At 34.9% G+C, this 23,315-nt stretch overlaps 1 protein-coding gene across 3 annotated transcripts in view; it reads right to left on the reverse strand.

Annotated features, from left to right (window-relative positions):
* RIMS2 (regulating synaptic membrane exocytosis 2) overlaps positions 1-23,315 on the reverse strand; it is a 449,695-nt gene that overhangs the window by 344,572 nt on the left and 81,808 nt on the right. For all 3 annotated transcript variants that reach the window (XM_056484738.1, XM_056484743.1, XM_056484739.1), the window contains one exon: positions 20,766-20,976. In XM_056484738.1, the coding sequence (XP_056340713.1) occupies positions 20,766-20,976 (211 nt within the window). The remainder of the gene's footprint in view (positions 1-20,765; positions 20,977-23,315) is intronic.

Genomic DNA, 23,315 nt, shown 5'->3' on the forward strand with positions numbered 1-23,315 from the left:
TTGGGTTTTTTCATTATGGCACAGGCACAACTCAAAAGTGTCCAGTCCATGCCAATGAAGACAGTGCATAATTCCCACACAGTGACATATTGACCTTACTTAGCTCCTTCATCAGTTTTCATGAAGAACTGGAATGGTGTACAGACTTCCAGTAAGAAAATGGCTATTGTGGCACTAAGTGTGCTTTGGACATAGTACCAACTGGTCAGTCCTATGTCTCAACAAAAACACCTGCACTGCTTCCAAGATGGAATTCATAAACCTACACACTACTCCAGAGGACCATGAGGGTTTATTAAATAAGTGCACTGGATTTGGTATGAAATAAACCTACTCTAAGTGAACAGAGTTAACAACACTGTTCACAAAGGATGTCTTTAACCTTGGAAATCTGAATAATTACTCAGTATACTGAGAATGTACAGTTGACCAAGCTACATTTGTACCAAATTTTCAGATTTTTAACAGTCTCAGAAAAGCAAAAGAACTTGAGCACACAGTTCCTGCACTTTTCTTAGCAAACTTAAGCTCATTAAGTATACTGGATAGTAAGAAACCTCATGGATTGCTTCCAGTTGCCTGCTGTTTCAAAGAAATTATATTTTTTTGAACTTCATAATATAATAAACTTTCTTAAAATTAACTATAAATAATGAGCCTGGTATCTGTCAAAATGCTTTTCCAAGTCCTACAGCTACAATGGAAAAAATTTCCATTTCCAGTGCTCACATATTCCAAAACAGTTTATTGCTGTTTATTCTTGTACCAGTATCATCATTAAGTGTACATAGCTCCTTTCTCTCCTCAGTGTTTGCTGCCTGGTGTTTTTATAGTGACCAATCACATACTCTCTGCTTTTATTTCTCAAGACCAAATCGATTTTGCTCTTTGAGACTATGCCTATACTAGCAAGACATAACCCTGTCACAGGGCCAGGTGCTGGCCCAGGATTGCCTGCTAATTCCTGTGATTCCTGGCACAGTCAGCCCTTGCTAACCAGCATCTCCCAGACAATGCCAGCACACCGTGCAGGAGAACAGCATGGAGCAAAAACTGCTCCTAACAAGCAGCTTGCACTCAGTTACCCTGCTACAGAAAGCAGAATTCAGGATTGTTGATCACACAGGAGTCCCTGGCCTGTAGTTCAGAGAAGAAAGCCTTACTAGTTCTTAAATTCCTGATTTTGCACTTAGTGGTATTTTATCACACTCATTTTCACTGCAGGAGTTCAGAAGGTCATCCGGCTCTCTATTGTGCAGTATCCCATTGCTCCCCTGTGCTGATAAGTATCCAACTTTGTGAAACCAGTGTATTTAATTACAGCTTTCTTGTTCTCTATGCCAAGGCCACTAGTGAAAATATTAAAGGTCTTCCCCAGTACTAAGGCTTGAGGAACACATCTAGCTTTCCTCTCCATTTCTTTATTCAATTAACCCTCATTGTTCCAGTTTAACCAGTAATTTCTGTTGGTCTACTATAATTTAAGCTTCTGCAAAAAAGTTAGTTTTCTTTTACACTAACTCAGCCTTCCCTGCACAACAACAAGTTACTTGAACTCCTCAGTCCAATTGTTTTTGCCTACTTTTTCCCTTAATTCCTCAAAAAATAATTCTCTCTGTAAAGGCTGTTGTTAGAGCAACTTTGCTCACAGTTTAAAAATTTGTGACAGAGAAAAGACAAATTTTTGGTAAAAAATAGGCAGTTTTAGTTGCAATAAGGAAATACAAATAGGCATTAAAATAATTAATCTTCAAAATTTTTCTAGCGAAGTGAATGACACTAATGGCTCTTACACAAATACTGAATGTCTGAAAATATTAAGGGTTTTTAAAATAAAATATTATTACCATATTTTAATTATTTTAATAAAAATTAATTATTATGAGATATTATTATACTAAATATTTGTTTTCCAACAAATTTTGGACATAGTAGAAACAATCCAAATGGCACTTTCAAGTTATTTTATCAAGACTTCTGTTCTCAAAGACAATGTTAAATAATATTTAAATATCATAAAGTGACTTCATTTTGTGAATTTTGTTTCCTACAAGTCTCAATTAGATGTTATTTATGCCTCTTTGTGTTCAAAAATCTGTACTAATGTCACAGCTTCATTAAGGGACTAGCTAATAAAAATAACAAATTATCTACAGCCCAGAGGTGCTGAGCATATTCATCAATTAACACTTGTAAATTGTCTGAAGATGAATGGCACTAAGTGTTCACAAGTTATTTATAAATATAAGACACAATATCAACATCAACATGAGACCAAAAGGAAGGAAATGTGAGAGGACCACAATAAGCCTGGGGTCTGCATGCAGATGGCACTAAATCGAAATCAACAGAATTACACCATTTACATCATCTGTGTCATCATTCATTACTGAAATTGTCTGAGAAAAATGGAAGATCCAACTCTAATGAAATGTAACATAATGGTAATAGAAAAATTGAGATGCTTATCATGTAGTTACTGCTATATCGAGTCTCACATAAACATTCTTCAACTTTACATGAACTTGCTGCCTGTAGTCACAGCAGCACAACTCTCAGACAAAATGTAAAATATATAGAGAATCATAGAATATGTTGAGCTGGAAGGGATCCATAAGGAGCATGGACTCCAACTCCCAGCTCCTCAAAGGACTGCCTACAACTGAACCATATCACTTGTAAGCATTATCCAGATGCTCCTGGAACAGCCTTGGTGCTATGTCCAGATCTCTGGGGAGGCTGTTCCACTGACCAACCACCATATGGGTGAAAAAACTTTTCCTAATTTTCAATCTGAAGCTCCCAGCCCACTATCCCTCCCCATGCCTGTGAGGAAGCCACAGACTGCAATGAGGTCACCCCTCCAACACCTCCAACCAGGACAAGCCAAGTGACCTCAGCCACCACTCAAAAGTCTTGCCCTTGGAAATTTTCACCACTTTAATTTCCTTCCCCTGGACTCACTGTAATAGTCTGATGTCCTTTGTACAGTGTGGTACCTCAAACTGCACACGGCTCTCAGTGAGGCCACACCAGCTCATGAAATGGTGGGACAACCATCTCCCTCCTCCATTCTCCATGCTGTGCTATCCAGCTTGGAAACCTACACTGAGCTCATACTACAACAGCTGCCTGCAATAGATGCACAGAATAGTAAGAAAACCTAATATTTTTTAAAAAGTATATGTATATGTCAGTATGTTTGTTTCATGAATTTCAATATAGAATAGACTAAGGGTAAAAAAAAGCAACAGACTTAGTGACACCTTACACAGTCAGGTATATATGCCTGTCAATATGATGGAGAGAACAATCATATTTAACAAAAGGAAAAAAGGAACAATGAAATAAAGCTCTTTTTTTTTTTATTTTTAATTAAATGTAAAATGATCCCCTTTGTTAGGAAGCAAATATGGTAAACTGCCAATACTTCTAATTTATATATATATATGACATATTTATGTGCTTCCACATTTTATGTGCTTCCATAATTATTTCTTACTTTAAAACAGCTATGAATTCCACATATGCTGCTCCATCAGCAGTGGCAGCTAGGTGAATACTTCCCCTTCTCTGCTAGTACAAATTAGCAGGCTTTGAAAGTGTTATTAGTGAGAATTATCACCTTCCCTAAACTTATTTCTATTTCAAATTCACTCAGATAATTGTACCTACAGTTTAATGACCACTTCCTGCTTTATAGTTCTTTGGTATCATTCCCTCTTGCAGGAAAAGTTAAATATATCATGATAGAACTCTTCACATACATATTCTGTGTATGTGAACTGACAGTGCAAAGCAGTTATACTTTAATAAGTCCTTCATGTTCTTCCTAACTCTTAATATGAGAATCCAGGTGAAGCAAGAACAGCAAACAGTCATGCACAAAGTCTCTTGGAGAACATGAATAACTGAATTCCTCTTCAAAAAAGAACCCATAGTGCAATTTCAATATGCAGCTAACAACTAAGTAGTAGACTTATTATTACAGAATTATAAAAATAATTTTGTCTTGAAAAACTTTGCATCAGTATTTGAAGCTCCCACAAGAAGAAAAAGCTTTCTGGAAGTATATCCTGGAAACTCTGTGTCTTAGCAAGGACATAGAATTTGCCTTAAAAAGAGCAGGTAGTTTGGAATTCTTTCTAAACAGGCTGTGTTTTACATTCCAACCCACAGCTGGGAGCTCCTATCAATTTAGCCTGTTAAACCACTGAATCTTACGATTGATACATCTCCACATGAGGCTTCTGCTTCTCCCTTTTCAATAGTTTTTTTCAATATTCACTATAGGTAATGTTGAAGGAAGCTCTGTGAAGCCACCACATGCAGCCTATACAAATGGGCAAGACAATGTCTGAGGCTTTAGAAAGAAAAGTGGTTAAACAGGCACTTTTGTTGAGAGTAAATCCTGACACAATGGTTTCTTTATTAAAGAATTTTTAATCTCCTCAGAAGACAATGTTGTATGTGCTTTAATTCTCAATTCTGGACCAGACCTAATCCACATTTTAAGTCCATGGAAAGTGAAGAGGGTGGTTTACTTCTCTCTGATAAAGCTCTCCTTTTCTTCCCTAACTCCAAATGTAGGCTGTAACTGGTGGCATGCTCTCCTTTGAGCAAGGACACAGCAGGCAGCCATTCCATGGACTTGGGGCATGAACAAACCCTCACCTATGACAGTATCAGAACACCATTCATAATACTAAATATAGCTATAGCATTTTTTTAAGGTTATGGTACAATAAAATTACAGAATTCTAACATTCTAGGATCATAGCTATTTTATTTCAAACTCTTTTATAAATAGCCAGTTAAGATAAATAGATGAATAAGCTATAAAACAAAAACAATCATATTAATCTAAAAGGACTCTGGAAACATAAATCATGACAAAAAAAAAAAATCTTTTGCAACATAGTCAATATTAATAAAGCACTTTCTCTTGAATAAAGTATAGCTTTTTAGACCTTTTTAGTGAGTACTTGAGATTGGTGTCTGAATCTAAATTTTTAACTAATTTTCACTTTTTGTTATACAACAATGTTAAGAAAAATGCAAACAATCATGGTCCTCTCCAGTTACTGAGGCCAGACATTCACTACACAGAAAGTTTTCTTTGGCCACTCACAATGATGTCAATAATAAATAGAAGTCATAAGGATCAGATAAAACTAAAAAATAATTTGAAGCAAAGTAGGAGGAATTTGCTTCACACCTACACAGCAAAACCAAATTATTAAAAAACAGATAATCATCATGGTGTTATAATCTAAAAATTAACTAATGTTGAATGCAAAGACACAAGGCAATTGCACACATTGGGAAAAATAGGCATTTGAACCCTATCTTTGATGTAGAGGTTAAACTATTCTAATCTCTTACAAAGATCCCAGACTTTGCTTATCTAAAACAGTAAGAAATCCAAATCATTAGCAGCAATAAATATCATCTTTCATAATCACATGACCAAGTATCTGAGAGCAAGTACAACCTTAATTACACAGGTCATGACTCTAGAGTTATGTAGCAATTACACTGAAACTGAAAGATGAACAGGTTAAATGAACACTAGTGATTAACACTGACCAACTTTAAACATTTAAAGATAAATGGGATGTAAATGTATTCATAGTAAAACAATTTACTCAGATTCCCATTTTCATTAACAAAGATACATCTGGATTCTATCAGTATTAAAACATTGTAGGGATTTATTTTGTGATAGCATATTATCCCCCATAGAAATCCTTTTAATATTCATTTGGCTTAGAAAACATTGGTATTTTATTTCTTGCAGATCTAAAATGCTAAAAAGGGCTTGTGAACTACATGAAACTTATTCTCAAAAAGCCACAAACAGTAACACATGTAAACTGAATGAAATTGAATTAGCTACCTGAAATCCAGGCTTTTCTGTAGATCTTCTTGGTGCTGAATGAAGGTATCTTTATAATAATTCAAATCAAGGAAGTTTTCATTTTTGAATACCCTGTTTATAGTTCATAGTGACATCTTGTTTTAAAAACAGAATTTTTCACATTTATTTAATTTTTTCCTTGAATGCACTGAAGTTCAACATCTGCTAAAACTGCCTACATAAGTGCACCCATACTGAGCTGAGTAACTGTCTTGTCTGTGCATGTAATATTTCATATATGAACAAATAATGGCCATACCAGTTCCTTTTTTCACACAGCAGATCTAAAGAGCAAACAGATATTAACTCAGATACAAGGCCTTTTTCCTTTAATTCCTCAACCTACCACTAAACTGTTCCTTGAAGACACTATCTAAATAAAGCTCTAAGAGTTGAAAGGGGGAAAAAAACCACCTTGGGAGTTTGCTGCTTTACTCTATTACTAGCAATGTCTTCATTATTTATATATATAGGCACTGGTTTCCAGCCACTGAAGCTGAACCTAGATAATTAAATATTTATACTATCCCCTGCTGTGCCATAATGTCTAACTGTGTCCAAAGAGTCCTAGGTGTGCTGTTACACACCTGGGACTCAAATGAGGAATTTGCTGAGCTACCTTTGATAAAGGTCTACACCTGGAACTTAATAGCATATGGTAATGTTTCTGAATACTGCAACAGATGGCAAATAAAACTTACTGCTCAAGAACTGTTTCATCTTCTAATTCCAGAATTGCTATTTGTAATTGCTCTTGCTCTATTAATTTGAACAAAAGTGAAAATTTATTGATGTGCTAGTTTTTGTTGTTATAGCAAGGTTTCCATATGTTTTAAGACAAGATTATTTTAGGACAGCTTGAAGAACAATTTCAATGGAAAACAAATCTATTTTGAAAAATTTGAAGTTAAAAGATAAATTTCTAGTGCTATCAGGATGGGAAAAATAGCTAGCAAAACAAAAACTGATCACTCTAATTTCACCAGACTCTCTCTAAATTACCTCTAGCACTTTTCAGAAATTCAGTACCATCTAAAACCAAACCAGCTACTTCTAATTTCTGTAATGTAAAATTACACCACCATAGTGTATATTTAAAGGACAAAGTTTATAGGAAGAACTAGTGTCTTTTATACTGACTCTTGAGGGTGAAAAAATTATTCAAGCTTTTGGGCATATAAACCCTTGCTCATCTAATACAGAAGTACAAATATGACTGCAAAAATAATTTCAGACTCACTTTCATAGTTATCTCTACATTCTTAAGCAAGAAACATATCTGAGTGCAAATGGAGCATAGACAACAAAAGAAAAGTCTCCTTACATGGATCTAAACCCCCATGTAGCCATTGGATTGAAATAGCTAAGACCATTTTGAAGCTACATCACATGATATTGCTTTATTTCTATTTTCCCATTAAATTTCAAGCAGAAGCTGAAAAAGGAGATTGGCAGTTCCTAGGAAGGCATTCCCCTTTCCTTGAACACTGTGGGCTATGCCAATGATCCGTGCATGAGAAAATAAGCCAATGGGCATTGCAAGACAAAAAAAATAAAAAAATAAAAAAAATAAATCCCTCAACATCAGATTTAAAAACTGATGTAAAATGCAAAAACTGACTACATTCTCATGTCACATCATGACAGTCTTGAAAACATTGAAAATAAAGCTGGGTAACGTATTTTGAGTAGAGGACATGGCTTGATTGCAGGATAATTTTGACAGGCAAAAGGAGAACCTAGTATTGAAATACATTTGGCAATCCAATTTCCACCAAGAAGTTTGTTCACCTGTTGCTGCAGGAGGTGCTTCCTGTTAATGATCAAGGAAACAAGAGTGCAGTTGGAGTGCAGTAAGATAAAGGAGAGCAGCTCAGACAAAGGGATATGTGAGAAACAGGATCAGAGAACAGGCTCACACAAGTGGCCCAAGTGGATTCAGGAAGATCTAAGTTGCCAACTGAAAGACACAGCAAAGAGGTGTCTCAGAAAAGGATCCTATATAATAGCTGGTACAGGAGACTTTTGTCAGAGGTATTCTAAGTACAGGAAATATTCTATAGTTTTTGTGAGTCTCTTTCTAAAAGGGGGATTTTTTTCCAAATTTCAGTGATGTAGATATTAACACATTTCTTTGTTAAAAAAAAAAAAAAAAAAAAAAAAAACCACACAGCATACACAGACCATGAAAATCTTAATGAGACTGAGTTTGTTTCTTCATAAGACAAAAAATCAGCTTGCATCAAGTGTCCAGGACAGGGTAAGAGTTTCCCCAAACAGATATTTCCAATAGCAAAAAGGCAGAGGTTAAAGCAACTTATGGCTTCTAAATATTTCTCACATTTTTTCAGTTCCAGATGACAAAGTTGTCAGGTGCTGTGGAGGTACAGACCAACAACACTGATGGTTTAGAAATAATACAGAACTTGGTAAGGCCAGGACCTCTTCAGAACGGCAGAAGTAAAATGAGAAAAGCCTTCTCTCTCTTACAACAGTGAAATTTTCACAAAAAAAGTGACAGAAAACATTATCATCAACACCTAGGCCTCTCCTGACTGGAATCACAATGTTGATTACTTCAGAACATGGTGAAAAAAACTGGGGAATAGGAACTTTTAAGTGCAGTAAAATAAAGGGATTGAGAATACTGCCCTAAGATAATTGCTTTTTATCTTTTCCGCTGTAATTTTATATAGAATTGTTTTAGAAAAAGGTTCTTAGGACTGGTGAAGGTTTCTGAATGAATTTTTAAATATAAGTTATTTGTCTGTGTTTTAAGTATTAATAAGTATTAATATTTAAGTATTAATAAGATTAGAAAGTTGTAAGACTTACTCTAAAGAAAGTGCCAAATATTTTATTTCCTTGCACAGGAAATAAAGACAGAACAAAAAGCAAGTTCTCTTCATTCCTCCTCAGGTTTATCCTATACAGAATTATAAACAGTTTTGATGAATGCTTTGATCTAAAACAGTTTAAACCAGATTCTCTAAAAACAAGTTCCTGAACCCACTGAAAGAGATGAATGAATGAATGAATGAATGAATGAATGAATGAATGAATGAATGAATGAAAAAAGTATTAGAAACTTTGAGGACCATGTCAGTGCTGATTTTGTCACTACAAATCTTGCCACTTGAAAACAAACACTTAACAAATATGAAGCAATGTATCTAAATCTCAAATGCCCATAACAAAACACTCCACTGGAATTTTATCAGCTTTAAAAAGCCAGATCATGACCAGCAAAAAAAAGGAGCCACATTTTCTCCTGTCAGCTCTTTCCAAAAATGTATTAGGTTGCTTACTTATTTGTTGTCTCCAATGTATCAGTGCTTACTTTAAAGTCATGGTCTTCAAGCAAAGATACAAAGTCTATAATTTCATTTAAATTCAGGATAACAATCAGTAAAAAATTAAAAATTCTACTTTTTCATTTCCTACTATTTAAAATAAAGATATACTTTTGCCCAAACTGTATTATACTTCCTAGTTCCTCATCAGTTTAATAACACTTTCCATGATTTTCAGTGATATAGTCACAAAATTTCACTATTCTAGCTAATGGTGTTGCTCATTTCAATGAAGTTATTTAATTAGGAATATAATTGTCAAAATCTAAGTAAAAAGAAGATAATCCTGTGTATCTTTATTTTTTTTAAATCAATTTCATTTTTATCAGCCTTAATTGACTCTGATTTCTCAAAGAAATCTCTACCTCAGACACATTTTGACTGAAAATTAGTGACAGAAAAAATGCAGGAAACATTTTTAAAATGTACCTTTGTTTCTTAAAGAAAAAAAATCTAGAAGTCAGAAAAAATTCACACTATTATTTTTCAATTTTAAAACATCAACTGCTTCTTTCTCAGAAATCTTAACTTAAATTACTCCTTTCTGGCACACTGGGATCTCAATTTTGTAAAAGTACTTCTTTATATACCTGCCTAATGAAGGACTGAGCTATTTCTGAGTCATTCCCATGTTCTGTGTGGGAAGAGCTGTAAACTCTGAAGTGGTATTAATATCATGGAACCATACAATGGTTTGGGATGGAATGGATCTTTAAAGCTCATCTAGTCCAAACCCCTGCTATGGGCAGGAACACCTTCAACTTGATGGGTTGCTCAGAATGCCACTCCACCACCTCTCTCACCAGCATTTTACCTCCCACATTGTAAAAACCTTCTCATATCTAATATAAACCAACCTTCCTTCAGCAGAAAACCATATTCCCCTCTTCCTACTGCAGCAGGCCCTGCTAAAAATGTTTGTCCTCATCTTCCTTGCAGGACCCCTAAAGGTGCTGGAAGTTCTTCCCAGTCTTCTCTTGGGATTGTTCAACCTGGAGAAATGTCTCAGCCTTTCCTCAAAGAAGAGGAGCTCTGACTCCTCTAATCATTTTGGTGGCCTCCTCTGGACTCACTCCAAGGTCCATGTCCTTCCTGTGCTGAGGACCCCAAAGCTGGATGCAGCACTGCAGGTGGAGTCTCACAAGTAGAATAGAAATTCCCTCTGTGCAATTTTAATGGTACAGCACTAAAACACATTCAGGATCCATATCTAACTCCATTCCCCACCACCTTTAATAGCACCAGTAAACTGCTGTATGGTTATCCCAATTATTAAACTCCATGTGTAATCCCAGCTTTTCCCTGCAATGTAAACCTTTATCAAAAGATGTAACAAGATTTCTACAGGAAATACATTAAAATATGTTTCCAGTTCTTTACAGACCTGATGCTTAGAATACATCTCATTTTCCAAAGCCATGTTTTAATTGGGTCAACAAGACATCAACAGTCACCAAGTATCTATAGCTTTATCTAGGAGCATTTTCTATTGAACTTGCCATTCTATGGTGACAAAATATGGAATAGACCTCCTAAGAAAGACTGAAATTCAGACCTTCTACACTGACACTGGAAAATTAAGGATGTAAAATAATATTAAAGCTTCACTAAGTGTATTAATGTTCTGATAAATGCTGTAGCATACGAAAAACACTGTTTATATTAAAGGTACCTATTTTGATAGTATCTGCTTTCAATACACCAGGGCTTTTAATCTTACAGTTAGTACTAAAATACAAAGAAAAATACCACTGCTGATTTTCCTTCACAATGTCTATAGTTGAGAAAAAGTTGACGTAATATGTTCATTGTTTTTTCTGCCTTCATAACTTCTAAAACATCTATTTCACAATCAGTAGAAACATAAAGCAACTTGAGCACTGTCCTTATTCATGGAAAAAAAATCTAATTAGTTGATTAGCTAGGGAAACTCCTGTCCCATGTACATGGTAATATTGTTGGATACTGCTGGGAGCCAAGAAAGCTCCCAGCCCTTTCTCAGGCTGCTCAAGGACAAGAAATTATAACAATGATTAACACCTGTTGTTGATCACAGAGCTGTACTATGTGATATTTTGCAGAAAGCATGTTTTCAAAGAGGTGTTGCCTTCCTGGACCAATGAGCCTTTACTGTTTTGTACTGCATGATCTATTCTATATAAATGAGATGGCCTTTCAATAAATCCCCTCTTCTTGTGGCTTTGAAGAGGTGGTGTGTGCTGCTGTATTATTCACCACTCCTAATCAGACAGCAACATGGTAAAGCTAGATAATAATATAACCTTATTACTGTGACCTCCTTCACATGTTTTTTTAAATTTTATATTCCAGGTGAATCTAGTATTTGACATTGCTCCAACAGAGATGGTATCACAGACATCAGTTGTTGGACTGACTGTGGGAATAAATATTGTTAGCATGCATCAATTACTTGCAAGATTATACAGAAAGGGTACATTCTTCAAGGATAAAACTGTCCCTTTTTTATTTGCTTTTTGTATTTGACATCTGCCTCTGTGTTCTACAAACTGCCATTACATCACAGCTTTTGAACTTTTATAGCCTTTCAGCTGTGAAAAACTCTGATGATGTAGGCCAAAAGAAAGCTGTGTACTGGGGCACCTTTAGATGTCCCACCTCAAATGTCACTTGCCTGCTACTAAAGGTATGTCCTAAATGGTAATAACTGCACATGGCTTACAACTTGTGTGAAACCAAGTACTTCTGAACCATGTGTGCAAGTCACATGTGAGCCTTGACACTTCTATCAGGAAGAATAAATTACATTTTCTTATAGAAAAAGCCATTCTCTGTATGCATTAACTAATAGTATGTGAACGTTAAAGAATTTCTTTACTCCATGTCCTACAGGAACTTACTTGCCAAGCATTACAGGGCAAATTGCTTTAGTAATTTCAGTTCTTTAGAAAACAGCAGAGAGTTTGATGGAAGAAACTATTTACACTTGCTCATGTAGTTTCCTCAATTCTGATATTTTTTTAAAAATACAGTAATTTGGTTAAATATTGAAACATATCCAAGCTTATTCCCAAATTCAGATTTATATTACCATTTTAAACCTTTCTAAAATTAAAGATTAAAATATTTACTGTATGTGTAATATTATCAAGACAAACAGAATGTCAGTGACGTGCATAACATTTTACATTATTTCAACATTATGCTGAATACAATATGTGCACTATATTTTAGGAAAGCCTAAAAACCAGTTTAGAAAAAAAATTGTATTAGTGGATGATTATGACATTGCTAGCATATTCCTAAACATTTAGGATAGATATGTTTTCTTAATATTTACTGGTATCTAATTGTATTGTCACTGACAATCAGAACTGAACTACCATGCCAAAAAAAATTACAACCTAAAATGTTGAGAGCATACATATCAGTGATACAGAGTGGAAAAACCATTACAATCACTTTGTGCCATTTCTACAAGAACACGAATTAATTTTATCAAAGAAACACCTACGACAGATATGACATTTACCTCTTTTAAGCTGTGCACATATATTGCAAAAGCAAAGGAAAGGCAGGGGCATGCTCACAAAAGCTGCAAACAGAGAGGAATATCATGCATACTCTTCACAACAACTCACAGGTTATCAGTAAGCTATTTGGAAAACAGTTAAGCCTTTTATGCCAAGCATTGCTTTCATTTTAATGACAGTAATTCCTCTTGCTTTCAGTAGGAATTACACCTGTGTAAATGAGAGCAAATGTAGGGCAGGAAATAAATCTACCATAAATGAAAAGAACTTTAAACAGAAAAAAGGTTCTAACCACTTTGTCCTCCTGGAGTTCATATCCACGAAAGCAAGAAAGAAAGAACAGGGAGGGGAGAAAAAAAAAACACAAATAAGGAAAGAATAACTTCCACTTTGAAAACAAGTACTAGAAATTTTTAGTAAGATAAACAAATAAATAAAGGAGGTAATATGTATCTTTCTTATTTTCTGTAATGGTAAGGAGATACACTGAAAATAAGTAATTTTAATAATTTTTATGATCTTTTCATGAGTGAAATTGAGGCTGTTGAGAAATAAAAAATTGTCCAAAAAATGCTCAAAGGGAATTATTTTAATAAAAAAAATTTGGGAGTCATGCATGAATTATCTTCACAAAAAAATGGGTAATCTCATCAAAAAGATGAAGCATTTAACTCATACCTTGGACACCAGTACTGCAAATGATTAGCACTCATCACTGCTTTGCACTTGCAAAGAGTTCAGTGAAATTAAGAATGTTTGTTTACCACGGACAAATAGAGAGTATTTACATGGCAAAATTGCATGTTGGCCACTCAATAAATGTTTAAAATCCTGGAGTTATAAAGCACAAGGAGACAGAGTTTGTCTCAAGTGTTTACTGCATGACATGCCAAGTCTATAACACAAACTTTCTTTTTCACACTCATCAATATTAAATACAAACATTCCTATTTGATTATTTACTTTGAAGGAATTGTCTTTTCAGCTGTCTAAAATTGTAAATGGAATAATAGTTTAAAAAAAATACTCAAAATATTTTCAATCAAAAATATTCCCTATTTTAGTGAATGAAGAATGATGATTTTTATCTGGTATTTTAATTTCACATGCCAATACAGAGACTAAATCCAGGCACTTGGTTAAGCCTTGGCCATGCTGGGAATACACCTGCTTACCAAAATAGGGTAACAATTTTACAGATTTATTGTTCCAATACCTGTATGACATGTAACTTCACAACATTTAATTGTTACAGAATGCTTAGGTTCCCTCCAATCCTAGAGTTACAAACAAACATGAGAGAATACAACAGAGGGCAAACAAGACAGTCAAGCAATAAAACACACAATATACAAGGAGAAACTAAAGGAGATAACTTGTTTAGCCTAAAGAAGGTTTGGATAGGGAAGGATGTGCGACCATGAGAACTACTTGCATCCTTTAACTCTTTGAAGTTTAGCTATAGGAAACACAAAAACAGAATTTTTTTGAAGATGCACAGGTAATAAACAAAATGAAACAGCTAAGGGATTATATTGCAAGTAAGAAAAAAAAAAATCACAATTGTTAATTGTTGAAAGAGGTTGTCCAATGGAGTCAGGATTTCTCTCTCCTAGGAGGTTTTTACAATTCAGTTGAACAAGGTCCTAAAAACCTCATCTGACTTTGAAGTTAATCCTGCATAGAGCAGGAGATTGGTCTGGAAAAAACTCCATGGGTCCCATCTGACCCAATTTATTTTATGATGCTATGTTCAGTGGCTAAAGATTAAAGTATTTTAAAGATGCTATGTGTTTCAGTGGTATTCTCAGTTATACAAACAGTAAATAGCATAGGAAGCTATCTAAATCACAGGACATCCATGCATTATCACTGTGTTCAGAGACAATTTCTGCTCAGTACCAGCTGGTTTCATACTTTCCTAGCATGGTTTCCTGTCCCACTACAGTAAGAAAGAAAACAGTGTTTAGAGACATTTTTTATGGAAACATCTAGAGCCTTGGTATCTCATCATCACCTCTGAAGAAATACACTCTACTATCCAAGAGAATTATAATCCATATGCATAATTCAAAATGCTGTCATTCATACTTCAATCATGTTAGTAACCAATGCTTGATTCACACTATCAACTTATGTTGAATAATGTCAAGGATGAAGAATCTCTTTCAGAAACAAGCTACAATATATAAAGATATGTGAAGTTCAAAATATGCATCACACTTTACCAAACATCTAAGATTGCCTCCAGCCACTCAGCTTCCTCCACACACACTGTCAAATATTCTTGAGTTCATAGCAATACACTGCAAGCAGTGACATGACTGATGATATGAAAGACAGCCTAGTCAGGCATTTCAGTAGCAAAGACATTAGAGGAATCATTCAATTCAGTTTTCAAAGAACAGTAGTATTTGTCCTGTTCCACATGAAAGTGCAGATATATTTTAACAGTGGTTTTAAGGGGAAAGGCCTTATCTCCATGATTATTCAGAAATGTTAGCAAAACTAGTGGAATTCCACCCTATACTCAAAATAAAACTAGAACTCATCCCTTATCCTTTTTTCTAAAAAGATCTGCTACAAGGTCAATCTGTCATCTGATTGCATGAGCCAAAGCTACTCTTCAAGACTGTATTTTTCACACTCTAATTGCCTAAAATTATAAGTCTCGGTAGAATTGTGAGTTCTTCACTGTATCAGGATCATAACCTCTAAGGTTTATGAAAACTTTAAAGTAGTGAAGAGTTGAAACATGTAGCCTCTGTTGAAATTGAGACCATGATTTGCTGTTTATTGAGATCAAAAGAGCTAATGTAAATAGTTTCAAATAAATAAAATTAATGACAGAAATAATTTGTGCAGTTGTCATTTGAAGGGACTGATCATATCCACATAGCTTATATTAAAATCACAGGGGGTTTTTAACAAGCAAGAGAATCCAAAGAATCAAAGAAATGCAGATTCTGAATATCAGTTCTGCTAGGCATTAGTTTGCAAGGGAAGTTTACAGACTGGAAAAGGTTCTCCTGGTTCAAACTGGCAGTTGTGCAGGGTTTTTACTCTTGGCATTAAATGGAACCATTTGAAGAAGTGTTGCTGAAGGGTTATGCTAGAACAGCACTACTGCAGAAGCAGGGTCAGCAGCTTGGGCAGGGCCAGGAGGAGGCAGAAAGGGTGGCATGAGGCAGGTCATGATCCCACCTGCAGACTTGTGTCCCACAGCACCCAAGGATGGGGCCCAGGGCCAACAAAGAATCCAGGTCCCCAGTGAGGTCCATGGTGATGAGGCAGAGCTGAGGCAATCCAGGAAGCCAAGCCTGGATTAGGCTCAGCAAGGGAATCATCCAGGCAGCTGCATGGCTGGGGCAGGGACCAAGGCTGAGCACTGAGCAGCTACCAGGAAAAGGACTGGAGCTCCCAAGGGAGCTTATTGCAAATCATCCTCACACAGCTCCTTCCCCAAGGCTGATCCCAGGTTACAGCTGCTCCACATCAGAGAAGGTAAATCCCACCAGGAAAGGAGTGGGGGAAGCTGCTAAGGACCATGAAGTACTATAGCCCTGATAAATTCTAGTATAACTTTCAAAAGAATAAAGAGGTTGATCACCTCAAATAAAATGGGGGGGGGGGAAGGGGATAATTTCTGAATGATCATCATTTAGAGATAGCTTAACTGTGTCATAGATGTTCCTATGGCATTAACGTTGTTCCAATATAACCAAGACCAGATTTAAGATTGGAAGTCCTCAACATATCTGATAATAAAAATTCTATTCTATCCATGGAGAGACTGAGATGTGACATCCTAATGAGAAGCATAACTTTTAAATCCTCCAGCTGTGAATTTACAGCTTCTCATTCAGAAGTGGAATGTCTTTGGAATAATTTACTGCTTTCTTTTTTTTCTTTTTTTACAGTTGCAGGTTATCAGTTTTTACAGGTGTTACATGGATTAAACTGAAAAGAAAAACCACACAAAGTGTTTAGAGGAATCCTTTCCTCATGTTTGCAGTGTTATGTGTCTTTTGCAGAAAAATGGGAAGTCAAACCACATCTCCTAATGACCAACTTACTTGTATGCAATAACAAATAATGGAGTTTATTCCAAATACTAGTAACTTAGAAAACCTGATTGTGACAGACTAATTCTTCAGTGCTTGCCAGTTCTCTACAGCATGAAATGGATTATGCATTACCACAAGTATTCTGCAATTTTGTGTTGCAACTCCATATAGATGATCACATTGCAAGTCCTGCAGTTAGAATCATTCAGCAAAGGGAACTTGATGGTTTTATCAAAATCAAACAGCCCCAGGGAAATAATCAGAATGCAAAGCTTGCACTGAACCAGGGAACTAAGAGAAGCTCCCTACTTACACCTTATATGTTTCCCATTTTGTTGTTGGTCCTATAAAACAACTGAAAATCTTACTTTTTTTTTCTTCAAAGTCAAAGAAAGAAGGATATTTCAGTGGCTCCAATTGATAATAAGTTGCCAAATACCCTGAAATAATATATTCAGCATGCACAAACTTTTCAGACAAGATTTTTTTCCTTTCTGTATGAGTGAAATGTTGGTTCAGTCAACTTGCATTCTGAGGTGATAATACTTAGATTCACTGCACACAAGTTGTATCAATCAGAAGGCTGTATTTTTCCAACATTTTAGCACTTAGATTTCTCACCTGTATAAACCTCATTGTTCTGTTTACTGACTCAATGTGCATTTCCCTATAAATTAATACATAATTTAAAAAAGAACAGGAGTATTTTATATATCTGTAGTACTCCTATTACTAAGAACAATTGCAGCTTCCTCTCATGATTTATTTATTCAGTTTTAATCAATCTGAAACTGTTTATAAACATAAAAGATGACTGTTCAAGGTTTTTTTACTCCCTTGAAATTTAAGCCCTCATTTAGTTAAAACACAGCATTCACCAAGATAATAAATTGCACAGAAGTAAAAGTGCCACCATTATAATTTTTATTTGTGTGAGCTAGAAGGAACTCCCACATAATGATAATTTTTGTGCAGCTTGAACTGAATGCTAAGGCCTGTATATTTAAGGCACTTTAATGAAACTGAAAAAGGAATAAATCATCCAAACATTTTGAGAATCCTAATCTAATGCTCTGACAACAGTCAAAACCTTTCCACTCCCTGCTGCTACTCATGGCCATGAGCCCTGTAAGCAGTAGTCAGCCTTGAGACCTTTGAAAGAGTATTCTTTGCAATTCTCCATCATCTGAGGTGCATGCTGTCTGTACTAAACAATTTAGAAGCAGAATCTGGAGTAAAAGGCAGGAGTTTAGCTTGAAACTTGATATTATGAAGCTCTCAAACAGATCCACCAATGAACATTTCAGACAGTGTAGGTATCACCTTATAGAAGGTCCAAAGTAGACATATATATATATATAACGTGCCAAAAATGTCTACAAAGATCAAAAAAAGAAAATTTAACATAGGAAGTTATTAGAAGTCATCCTTCAAGAAACTGAAGTTGTATTCAGAAAAGAAGAGAGATAAGAATGAATTCTGGTAGACCAAAATAGTTTTAATAGAATAATCAGTGTAGGCATAAAGCAGGGCATAAATAGGAGACCATTACAGCCTGAGTTAGATCCTTTCTTGTTTATATTCACATTGATTAGGAATATTATTAGAATATTCCTAATTCCTATTAGAATATTATTTTATGCAGAATAAAAGGAGGACATACTTTGAACTGATATTTCAGAAAGAGAAGCTATAAAGTGAGTCACCAAAAAAAATTAACAAATTTTAAAAATTAAATTATAGTTAGTGTAAAGCATCTCCAGTCTAAAGTAATTATTAACTGCAACACAGACTTTCATTGACAAGTAGTATAAAAGTTGGCAAAAATAGCAAGATATTTTTAAGGAATTTCAACATTATATCAATTGAAGAATAGACAAATGAGTCTGACATTCACATTGGACAGATTTTTACTTGACATTTTGTGTATTTTTAACTCAAATACACAATAAAATTAGCAAGCATATGAATAAATTATAAGAAAATGTGGAGAAGTCAGAATGGCTTTAGTAGAGGGAATTTACATCTGTTACATGTATTAGAATTCTTCCAAGTAGTCACAGAGAAAGTGAGAAAATGGGATTTATTCCTATTGCTCAGTTGGGATTACAGACTTTTAAAGAATATCAGCTGCCACAGAATAGGAATAAATTCATCCATGAGAAAACTTAATAAAAGGACAAGAAGAAAAAACAGGAATAAATGGTCAGGGGTTTAAGGGAAAGTTTTCACCAGCAAAGCCTCACAGGAAATCAGTCTAGAAAGACTGTGTTCAAAATATTCATAAATTATCTAGAATAAAAATTAATTAAGTGCAGGAAAGCCTCCCACTAAGTTAGCAAAAGTAATAGAAAAAAAATGTGAGCTGAGAAGTGTTGCAGAACAGTCTCAGACTAAATGGAGAAGATTTCAGTTAGACAGTAAGAAAAGCTATCTGTGGTGAGCATGGTGAAGCAGTGGAATTACCTAAGACTCTACAGAAGAACCTCATTGGAAATCTGTCAAGAGAAGTCAGACTTATCTGTCAAGTTCAGATGATCCATCTCAAGGAGAATCTAAATGATGTATCACAATGTTTCATTAGGAAATGAAGCATTCTTCCTAATGCTATGTTTGTAAGGATGCAGGCACAATGACTGAAATATCTGTCCTAATTGGCTTTTATAATCACATGAAATTAATACAGTAATTATTATCCCTCTTATTACTAGCAACATGACTTAGTTATTAAAAAAAAAAAAAAGTGAACCTACTGAAGGCAACATTTTAAAGTTACCTTAAAAAAGAAAATCAAGGCAATTTAAGACATTTACACAATCTCAGTTACTTTAATCATCAGGAACTATTATTACACCATTATTTTTTTTATTATTCTACACTTTGTTAATCAAATACTTCAGTCCATTATTTAAACCTACTTTTCAATATCAGGCAAATAAATACATAACATACACACACTTGTCTCCTACCTTACAACAGATATTTACTAATTGCATGGTATTTGCAATGAGCATATTACCAAAAAAATTACTTTTGGAAATAAATTATATTAGCAAAATTACATGAATAAACATTAAAATATTGTATTTTTTACAAAATACATATTTTCACAAAAGATTAGCATAATACTTCTTGAATATTGCCATATGTCTTCTACAAGTATCTGTCAGAATCTGAGAAACATCCTGTATATCAGTTCTGAACATTTTATCTAAAATATTGAGTAAACTGATCTCAGAAGAGTTTTCTGTGATTACATCAGTTGTGCTGAATTTTTGACTCTATAATTCAGCTTTAAGAATTCAGATTGCTGGTTTACCACTTCTTATAAAATAAACACCAGCATATACAGAACAATATATGTTAGTGCATCTAATTATTTTCCAGAAATAAGCTAACATTCACATGCGTATGCACATATAGATATGCATAATATGTGTGGATATTTATAATAGATATTAAATATTTTAATGCACAGTATTCTTTTATATATAAGGTTCTAAGGCAAATTTTACAATAATATTGTACAGAGGAGCCTAGGCAAGCAGGAAAGAAACCAATCCTTGCTCTACTTTGTAATAATCAATGTCTCAATATTAGCATCACTAGATCTACTTGTGTTTCTCAAATAGAGACTCATCCTCCAATCAAAGAAATGTACTTGCATGAGTTTGTTACCTAAAAAATGGTATGTATTAACTTAAAATCCACAGTCACAAATTCACATGCAATTACATGAAATGTAATTGAAATTACATGAAATGAGGACAGATATCCTAGAAGTCCCTGAAGCAGATATTTTGTCTCCTTAAAGGAAATGTGTTTCAGTAGCTGTGTGATTCAGATTCATAAGCAATGAGTAAGGGATAGTGATTTAGGAGAAGGCTGCTGTTAAACTCTCACAGCTCCATACCTTGTTTGACCGCAGAGACACTCTCCCTCCGCAGCGCGCACAGAATTTAGTTTGGCAATATGAACAGTTATGGCCACAGCCATCAGCAAACTTTGTTTTGTGGCAGATGCCACAGGTTGGGGCATCACCCTTCTGCTCCTGGTGCTGCTGTGATTCTTCACCCATCTTCTTCACTTGCTCCTTATACATCTCAAATTGCTGATGTAATTTTCTGCAGAAGAAAAGAGATCATTAGTTGTTGTTTACTGCTTGTATTTCACAAATACTTCACAGTCACTAAACCACAACCATTTTTACAAATCAGAGAGAAATACTGCAGTAAATACATTTAATTTATGTTGCTCCAGAAGTGTTATTTTCAAGAATTATTTATTTTTCATTATAACAAAACTCTAGGAGAAAGCTCATTGATAACATTCAGCTCACAGTCCATCTGTTAAAAAGATATAACTTTTCTTTAGGATGGGACCAGATGTTTGCTACAAACATTAAAGCTGGAAACACAGGATAAGCAATCCAAGAGTCCATGGTACTAAACAGCAGACTGGCTAAGAGGAGGGGAAAAAAATCTAATTCATCCTTCAAAGTATGCTTTTACCTAATTCCACCAGAGAGATGCAAATATGTTTCCTTGATCTAGTTCATCTTCCCTTCTCTAACAATGCTGCATAGGATAATGATTCCAAAATGCTTTTTCAATGACTTTTCAATCACTGGGTTTAAGCCCATAATAAGTTCTCATCTCAACAAATTATTATAAATAAGCCATTTATATCATTGGACAGGAACTGCCATCTCATGTAAAATGTAAAGTAGAAGACAGCCTTAGATGTAAAATCCAGGAAAAATTGCATGAGATACACACATACATTTACCATCTATTTCCAGAACTAGAAACAAATGCAGTCAGTGGCCATGAGTGTACAGAGCACAATGTTAATGCATCCATATTTCTGAGCCCAGTCATCAAATCTGAATACATGATAATGGGAAGTGTCTCATGGTGACCACACCTACAGACACATTTCATGGTCTATAATGGAAGCTTTTTTTCTCAAAAGCCCTATTTCTAAAGGTAAATTATACCATGGGAAATTTAATTTTCATTGTAAATAGCCATAATATTTTGGCTTTTGCAGATTCTGAAAAAGATGGGAAGGGTGACATTGCATATCACAAGAGTTTCAAACTCACTGAGGGGAAAAAAAAAAAACTTTGACTTATCTCCTTTTATCATTGTGATTTAAAGGGGCCTGAACAGTGATATTTAAATTCTTAGCGTGGAATTCAACTTGCCTAATTTTCCAATAGAGATTGTAAACTTTAGTAAATTAAAAGTTAACTATCTAATTTAGGTAGATTTTTTAGTTCCTTGAATAAGTTCATGCAAAACCCAAAAAATTAAGCTCTTTTTATGAACCATTAAAAAGGTAACATAAGACCAAAAAAAATTGCAAAAGATTTATTTTTCCTTAGAATTATTCTTCTTGAGAATCTTGAGATTAAGTTAATAAAAAACACACACGAATCATAAAATAGAACAAAAAATAACCTCCTAGAAAACAACTAAATGTAGAGGATCAACTTCCTTAAGCATAAATAAATCCTTTATATAGATCACATATAAACTAATGATGCAAAACTATTCCATCAGAATTTTCAGAGGTGCCTACCAAAACAAATATTACACTAGTCAGTTCAAAACTAACTCAAGCAGCTATTTACCACTGATATTCACACATATGGCAAGAATTGTTGGGATTTACTCTGTTTTTCATGAAAACTCTCCTAAAGAATGTACTTTACACTAGACCACAGAGGAATTGTAGGAACAGGCAGGCAGCTCCCTCTGTCCAGCAGGAAACACAGGAGGTTGGATGTTGGAACCCTGGAAACCGGGAGTTTTGAACTTGCTGTGCTGTCAGGCTCTGACTCCCAAAAGAACACTGCTTTTGACCTGAGGCCTTGGAGAAGGCTTCCAAAATGGAATGATGGAACTAGAATCACTGGTGTGTAGTTTGAATAGAAGTGTGCAATGTCACATGGTAAAGGGTTTGGAATTTGGGGTTTTAGAAAATAGTAATAGGTATGGGACAAGATAGAGATTTTAGGGCAGTGGTTTTACTTTCTTCTTGTCCCTCTTCTTCATGGGTATAGGTGGTAATTTTCATTGGCTAGACAATGCCACACTGCAGGTCACAGGTGTTTAGTCATCGGGTCAGAAGTAAAACATAATTTAGGTGTTAGTTTTTAATTGGATTGTTTGGTTTTAAAAGACCCTGTAATGAGTGAGATACATTGCCATTTCTTCATTTTTAGCTTGTTAGCTAGAAGTGCTGTAGCACTCACTGAAACATAGATAAGAATTAATAAACAACTGAGCCCAAACACAAAATTCCATCTCTCGTGTTTTCAATCCCAACTCTGACTGAAGAGAAAGAAGATAAAAAGTAATAGCTGGAGTCATGCCTCTCTGTACTAACCTGCTGCCACTGACCCTTTCCCAGGAAGGGGGAAAGAGGATTACCTCATTTGCTCATGTGTCACTTT

The sequence above is a fragment of the Oenanthe melanoleuca genome, chromosome 2 (genome assembly GCF_029582105.1).
Source record: "Oenanthe melanoleuca isolate GR-GAL-2019-014 chromosome 2, OMel1.0, whole genome shotgun sequence".
In the NCBI taxonomy this organism is placed as follows: domain Eukaryota; kingdom Metazoa; phylum Chordata; class Aves; order Passeriformes; family Muscicapidae; genus Oenanthe; species Oenanthe melanoleuca.